Source organism: Protomyctophum parallelum (genome assembly GCF_964188405.1).
Source record: "Protomyctophum parallelum genome assembly, chromosome: 13".
Lineage (NCBI taxonomy): Eukaryota > Metazoa > Chordata > Actinopteri > Myctophiformes > Myctophidae > Protomyctophum > Protomyctophum parallelum.
The window spans coordinates 26,788,065-26,796,096 of record NC_139708.1 but is presented as its reverse complement, the minus strand read 5'-3'; the positions used below and the strand labels follow the sequence as shown (position 1 = coordinate 26,796,096).

At 45.2% G+C, this 8,032-nt stretch overlaps 1 protein-coding gene across 1 annotated transcript; it reads left to right on the top strand.

The window, feature by feature from the left end:
• Positions 1-287: 287 nt before the first annotated feature.
• LOC310868579 (homeobox protein Hox-B13a-like) lies at positions 288-6,943 on the top strand (the record flags this gene model as incomplete). Its single annotated transcript, XM_083779034.1, has 3 exons — positions 288-1,071; positions 4,488-4,752; positions 6,646-6,943. The coding sequence occupies 3 exons, from the start codon at positions 288-290 to the stop codon at positions 6,941-6,943; spliced, it is 1,347 nt and encodes a 448-aa protein (XP_083635160.1).
• Between the last annotated feature and the right edge of the window lie 1,089 nt (positions 6,944-8,032).

Sequence of the window (8,032 nt, the reverse complement as noted above, 5' to 3'; positions counted from 1 at the left end):
CGGTGCATGCGTGGAGCCTGCCCTGGGACACTGTGCTTTATTCCTTTTAGCACAACGATTTAATTTCGGCATTCATTCAACAGACGCCCTTAATCCAGAGCGCCTTCCAGTACTGACTACACTGCATTACATCAATGCAACAGTCGGTAACAGCGTCCTCACATCAATCCGATGTTTTTTTAAGGGACATTGTTCTGTTTAACGAGCTCCGCAGCAGCAGCGACGGGACGACAGCAGCAGCCTCAGCGGGACAGTGAGCCAGCCCAACCCGGAGAAGGAGAGGACCTATGACCGCCTCCCTGGTCCTCAACCCCCGCTGGCCCGGCGCCGCCGACACGGTGATGTTCGTGTATGACAACAACTTGGACGCGGCGGAGGTGGGGGGTCCGGGCGGGGGTCCGCCGGGGGCGGTGGGGAACATCGGCCAGTGCCGCAACATCATGGCGCATCACTCCGCGGCCGCCGCGGCCCTGGGAAACGGCCTGGGGGTGCACGGCCACCACTCCTCCTCCTCCGGCGGGTACCCCTCCTCGGTGGACGGGGGGTCCGCGGGGGGGTCCGCCGGGGATTCCTCGGGGAAGCAGTGCGCGGCCGGCGGGCCGTGTCCCGCCGTCGGCCAGAACTCGTCGGCGAGCTCCGTATCGGCGCTGCCGTACCACGGATACTTCGGTAACGGATACTACCCGTGCCGCATGGGCCGCGGGCCGTCGCTCAAGTCGTGCACCCAGGCCGCGGCCGCCGGCGCCGCCGCCGCCGCCCTCAGCTACTCCTCGGCGGCAGAGAAGTACATGGACACGCCGGTGAGTTCCGTGGTGGACGAGTATCCCGGGGCCGTGAACCACCGCGCGGCGGCCGCGGCCAAGGAGTTCGCCTTCTACCACCACGGATACCCGAGTCCCTACCAGTCCATGGCCTCCTACCTGGACGTGTCCGTGGTGCAGACCGGGGGCCATGACACCCTGCTGCCCATGGACAGCTACCAGCCCTGGGCTCTGGGAGGAGGGTGGCCCGGGGGACAGATGTACTGCAAGGAGCAGCAGGCAGGACACCTCTGGAAGTCTGCGTTGGCCGGTAAGAATATTATTATGATTTGAAGGTTTATATATTAGAGTTAATGTTTTTATGAATATTATTATTGTTATATGAATATTATACACATCTGGAAGTCTGCATGCGTTAGCCGGTAAGAATATAATATATATATTTTATATAGGCCAGACACCTCTGGCTGGTGAGAATATTATTATGTTCATGAATATAGGTAACTTAATCATTGTGTTTATATAGTATATATATGCAAGTTTCAGATATTCATTCCACTGTTAGCTTATGTATGATTCATGAACGTGATTCACTATTCACTAGAAGTATTTGATGAATTACCATGTATTTTGTCCCTGTTACTGTACATTTTTGATTGATTGATTGAAATATTTATTAACAATTTGCAGAATTACAGTACATTTCAAGCACAAACTCAATACAAAGACTGTTAACTGTGAGTGGACGACCCAATTAAGCATTACACTTATTTACAACAGGGTCCACATTGTCAAATCCAAATCGCTCTGGATTGAGAGCGTCTGATAAATGCCTAAATTGTAAATTGAAAATATATCATAGTTATTTAGTATAGGAGATACATCTATGGAAGTCTGAACTGCAGAAATAATAGATTTGTGAAGAATAGGATATGTTCAAATATCATATGAATATATAAGGTAGGCTATAATAACATAATTATGTTTATAAAGTTATATGAATAGTATATAGTATATATAGGTCCTATAGGACATACAGTAGGCTGGCATGGTGATAATACATGATATGTTTATTTTTCATATAGTTATTATGAATAGGCATATGTTATATATATATATATATATATATATATATATATATATATATATATATATATATATATATATATATCATATTTATTACTAATATAGCATATAGAACACCTGGAAGTCAGCTCTGCATGGCCGGTATAGGATATGATATGAATATAGGAAAAATGATATGAAATATTTATATAGTAATTTTGCATAGAATACACTCTTTATTGGTGTTTATTATATTGAAGAGGAGTGAAGTCCTGAGGCATCCGTCCTGACTGAGGTTCATTCAGGTGTCAGAGGTCCTTTCGGCACCATATTAATATCTCTCTGTTAAATATCAACAACATTATATGTAGTGGTTTTCACTGCATGCGTATGTGGGGTCTGGGGACCCCCAAGGGTCCTTGAGGGAGTTCCAGGGGGTCCCCCTGCAGCTAAATGATATAGTTTGGAACCAAATCCACATGGGTCTGTAACTCTGAGAGTGTACACTCTCAGAATTAAATTAACAGTGATTTTAAAAGGGGTTCCCAGAGATAGAAATGCCATTAAATGGGGGGTCCGTATAGACTAATGCATGTCAAACTGGGGATCCTTGAAATTTAACGGGTTGAGAATAACTGCATAGAGCCGTAAAAAAAAAAATCATCTATTTTCAAATGGGTGGTCCGCGGGGCTAATTAGTGTCAATGTGGGGGTCCTTGACATGAAACTGTTTGGGGGTCCACTGTCACAGAAGGCCAAGCAGGAGTAAACAGCTGTGAGTCACAACAAGACAGTAAATAGACCCGTCTTTATTGTAAACACGTGTTGAACTTGGCCTTGGCGCTCACAACACAGACGGCCACGTGACTCCACACACACACACACACACACATGCTAATTAGCAACGCCTCATTTAACACGCAATAGAGTATAAGTGGATACTATGTTGTATTTTATTTTATTTCATGTTGTATATATAATTATATGAAATATGCCCTACAATCCTACATGTATGAAGCTTTGGGTGTTTTTTTTGTTTGTTTGATATTTAATGTGATCTTCTGTTATGTAGTTGTATAGGCTATGGTTCATTGTCATTGTTTATGGAACATTAAAGTAAGCATCCTGTAAGTCCATATAGGGCTGGGCTTCCTCGGTACAGTACAGTATGTACAGTAAATAAAGAACAAATCTGTCAAAAAACTAAATAAACAGGAACACCTTTCTTAACTTATAGGCTTATATGCCGTATATAGACTTAATGAACATGTGAATGTATAAGTGTGATAATTGGACCTTATTATCATTATGAAATATGAACACACGTCAGAGGACATGTTTAGGATACAGAACAGACCAATATTTAATGATCTGGGTCACCTATATCTTATGGATCATATATTATATTATTATTATTAGTGCTGTCCAACGATTAAATATTTTGTGCATGGCTGCGGATTGGTATATATGCCTATTGTCAATTTATATAATGTGCAGATATGTATACTTATACTGTATAATGTTGATTTGTTTACTGTTGAGTGAGAAGACAATGTTTCACATTAAAATAGTCATCTCGGGGACCCCCCAAAATAACTCAGGGACCCCCCAAAATAACTGTTGCATGGCGTTGGTGTTGCAGTGAAATACTATGATCTTAAAACATATAGTATAATTTAATTATAGATTTAATAAAGCAGTAATGTTGTATCCGTCAGTGACTTATATAATTTGTAATCAGTAAAATAAAATGATGACCAAAACATGACACAACAGCATTAGGTTGCATATACATATTATGGTGACCATTGATTACTCCAATAATCAAATGGATGATAAGTGGATTAAAAATCAACATAGACGTGATTTATTATAGCATTTATTATTATGTAGCCACAATACTTTAATGTGTTCCTATTTCACTGTGTTTTTTTAAAGTTTCTGTCTTGTTGACTTTGCTTTGATTTTGCGCGTGCATTTTATGCCATGAAAGGTGCTCTGACTGTAAAACACGTTCATTATTAATTATGTTCCGGCCTGTGGAGTCCAGGATTATAGTTGTGAGAATGAGGGATTATAATAATATGAGGGATTATAAACAACATACAGGATTATATTAGGATTAACAATTACAGGATTATATTAGGATTATAACAGCATATACAGGTTTATATTAGATTAACAATTACAGGATTGTATTAGGATTAATTTACAACAGCATACAGGTTTATATTAGGATTATATGAACAGCCTCAGGGTCAGGGGTCAGGCTGCATGATGACCTGTCTGGGTGTCACATGTCAGATATAGGGAGGGAGAGAGAGAGAGAGAGAGAGAGAGAGAGAGAGAGAGAGAGAGAGAGAGAGAGTTTATGTAGCATGGGGAGGAACTATAGCTATAGGTCTATAGCACATGGTCATGGTGGAATAGAGCTGTGTGTCTGTGTGGAAACGCCGTATTCAATTCAGCTTGGCTTTCTCTCTCTCCCCCCCCCCCTTTCTCCCTCCCCCACCCCCCCTCTCTCCCTCCACCTCACCTTTTCCTCCCCCTCACCTTTTCTTCCTCGCCATTTGTCTCCATTTCTCGTTCGCAATGTCTCCCCCCCCCTCTCCCTCCCTCCCCTCCCCCCTCTACCTCCTCCCCATCCCCTCCCACCCCCAGACGTGGTGGCGCACCAGCACGACTCGTCGTCCTTCCGGCGCGGCCGTAAGAAGCGCATCCCGTACACCAAGCTGCAGCTGAAGGAGCTGGAGAAGGAGTACGGCGCCAACAAGTTCATCACCAAGGACAAGAGGAGGAAGATCAGCGCCAACACCAACCTGTCCGAGCGCCAGATCACCATCTGGTTCCAGAACCGCAGGGTCAAGGAGAAGAAGTTCGTGGCCAAGGTCAAGACCGGGAGCGGCGGGACGGGTGGCGGCACGCCGTGACACGCGTGACATCACGTGACGCACGTAGGATGCGCGTGACGCGTGAAGTGCACGTGACGCGTCACACCCAGGGAACGTGCACACATAGACATCAATGGGGGGGGGGGCTTCACCAGGACGTGCACACATAGACATCAATGGGGGGGCTTCACCAGGACGTGCACATGTGACATCAAAAGCTCTCAACGCGTCGCACTGCGACGCGTTCAGATTTTTTTGGGGGCGTACGACATGGATTTCTAAACATATTTGTTCAACGCAAAATGCTGTGTTCAAGTTCAGGAGACTTCGGGAAAAAAGAAATTCTCCTGAATGCTGCCTTCCTTCCGGCATGGCATGGAATGGAAAGGAGGGCATTTGCATTTATTTCACCATAATAGTAAACGCTGCATTCGTGGTCTGGAAAGGACAGTTGTTTTACAGACGGGTAAAGGGGCAGGGGCTGAAGCCCCCTTTGATGTCTATGTGTGCACGTCCCTGCCCGTTTACCCCTCTGTAAAACGACTGCCCCATATTCCAGACCAGAAATGCAGCATTTCTGCATAGGCTACCATGGTGAAAGAAATGCAAATGCCTCTCCTCTCCTTTCCATGCCATGCCGGAAGGCATTTTCCCAAAGTCTCCTAAACTTGGAACGCAGCATTTTGCGTTGAAGACATTTGTATAGAAAACCATGTTGTTACACCTGCATCTAGCTAAAGAGTGCTGGGTTTGCGCCCCCGAAAATAGCCGATATACAAGCTCTCAACGCGTCGCAGTGCGACGCGTTGAGAGCTTGTAGATCTGCTATGTTTGTCCAAAAGTGCCCTCTTACGGGATTTTAGCCCCTGGCCCCTCTAACACTCTCTGCACGTCCCTGCATCCCACTCGCAGCGCGCCATGGAAGGAAGGAAGGAAGAAAAACCCGGGGTTTGTTTGTTGTGTGGAAGGGAAAGGGTGCAGGTGGAAGGGAAAGGGTGCAGGCACACTGTCGCATCAAGAGACAGCATGAAAACGCCAATAGTCCAGGCGTTTTTCTAAATCGCTGGTGGATGGAAATGCCGCTATAGCGTCTCCGTTTTTTTTGCAAACGCGTCACAACTCACCCCCGTGCTCGCCCGTTTTTTCCTCCCAGAATTTTCCCCAATGAGGGGGATAACTTGAAAATATGCTATTGGCTGTTTGTATTCTGTTGATATAAATATAAAAAGATACTCTGATGGAAAGGCTATATTATTTTCTGTCGTATGTCCTTAGATTTTCAGTTACGTTGCAGCAAGCCAGTCCAGTGTGTCATTGTCTAGGTCAATTAACCCACGATCACCATTCTATTATTTTACTTAATATTTACCCTATAAGAAATTTAGTAGGCTATATGTAAGGTTTTGCCCACTCAAATGGCACGTGGTCAGATAATCGCCACATAGCCATACAACAACTTCCGTGAACCGACTTCACTGTTGTAGCTTTTCATAACTTATATTTGTACTTTAGGGTTTAGGGAAGTTTATAGTTAGAGATATTCAAAGTCCAGCCGTCTCGCCGTCCAGCCTCTCCTACCCTCCCATCACTGGGGAAGATTCCTCCCGGTACAGCCTCTCCCACCCTCCCATCACTGGGGAAGATTCCTCCCCGTCCAGCCTCTCCCACCCTCCCATCACTGGGGAAGATTCCTCCCCGTCCAGCCTCTCCTACCCTCCCATCACTGGGGAAGATTCCTCCCCGTCCAGCCTCTCCTACCCTCCCATCACTGGGGAAGATTCCTCCCCGTCCAGCCTCTCCCACCCTCCCATCACTGGGGAAGATTCCTCCCCGTCCAGCCTCTCCTACCCTCCCATCACTGGGGAAGATTCCTCCCCGTCCAGCCTCTCCCACCCTCCCATCACTGGGGAAGATTCCTCCCCGTCCAGCCTCTACTACCCTCCCATCACTGGGGAAGATTCCTCCTCGTCCAGCCTCTCCTATGCCCTCCCATCACTGGGGAAGATTCCTCCCCGTCCAGCCTCTCCTATGCCCTCCCATCACTGGGAAAGATTCCTCCCGGTCCAGCCTCTCCTATGCCCTCCCATCACTGGGAAAGATTCCTCCCCGTCCAGCCTCTCCTATACCCTCCCATCACTGGGAAAGATTCCTCCCCGTCTGGCCTCTCCCACCAACCCCTCACTGCATGGGGAAGATTCTGGGAGGGAAACAGAGTTGGTGCGGTGACACTGACAGCTGTTTAAAAAACAGGAAGAGATGCCTGGGAAGGCTGGGATATAGGAATGTTTTGACGCGACAGTGTGCCTGCACCCAAAAGGGAAGAGTTTTGGGGACAGACAGTCTGAGAGAAAAAACAACACAGAAAAGAGAGAGGAGGGACTTCATTTATTTGCGGTGTGTCACTCAGTCAGTCAGTCAACAAGCAACAAGAAGAAAAAAGAAGGGGAAAAAAGGGAAAAAGAGAGAGAGGAAAAGCAAAGTGAGAAACTGTTAAATGACATGACGGTATAACTGATGGTGCTTTAACTACCGAGACTTCTGCTTACGGATTCTGGGGGGTGTTAAACTGTTAAAAAGTGCCATTTATTTTCTTTTCTTTTTGTTTTGCCTGCACGACTCAACGTGTCACCAAAAGATGAGGAGAAGAAAGGAAAAGAATTAAGAAAAAGGAAAACATTGTAAAGAAAAAAAAGAGACAAAAAGAACAGAACTTTTGAAGGAGGAGAACAAAAAAAAACAAGACAACCAAATTAAGCCCTCTGAAGAACTCTGAAAAGACTCCTGTTACCTTGTATCATAGAGAAGCATGTTTGTTGTACATACAATACACCCCGTCTGTCTGTCTGTCTGTCTGTCTGTCTGTCTGTCTGTCTGTCTGTCTGTGTCTGTCTGTCTGTTTTATAATGCCTGAATGTATTGTGTGTGTGTGTGTGTGTGTGTGTGTGTGTGTGTGTGTGTGTGTGTGTGTGTGTGTGTGTGTGTGTGTGTGTGTGTGTGTGTGTGTGTGTGTGTCAGTATCGTTGTGTATTGTTCGCTTGTAGACTAGTCGCCTGAGAACGTTTAATGCAATCATTATTATAAAAATATTATATAAATATACGTCACACTGTTTATAATAAACGCTTGTTGTCAAAACAGTAATCAAAAGTATAGCTTGATGCTTGAATAAATACATTTTAATCCCATCTTTATAATAGCCGGTGTTGTGTTGTGTAATGTGTAGACCTTGTGGCTTTTTCATATAAACACAAGTGTTTGTTTGTGTGAAATAACTTACATGTTCCTCTGAATTTTCTACAAGCATTATTTATTCAT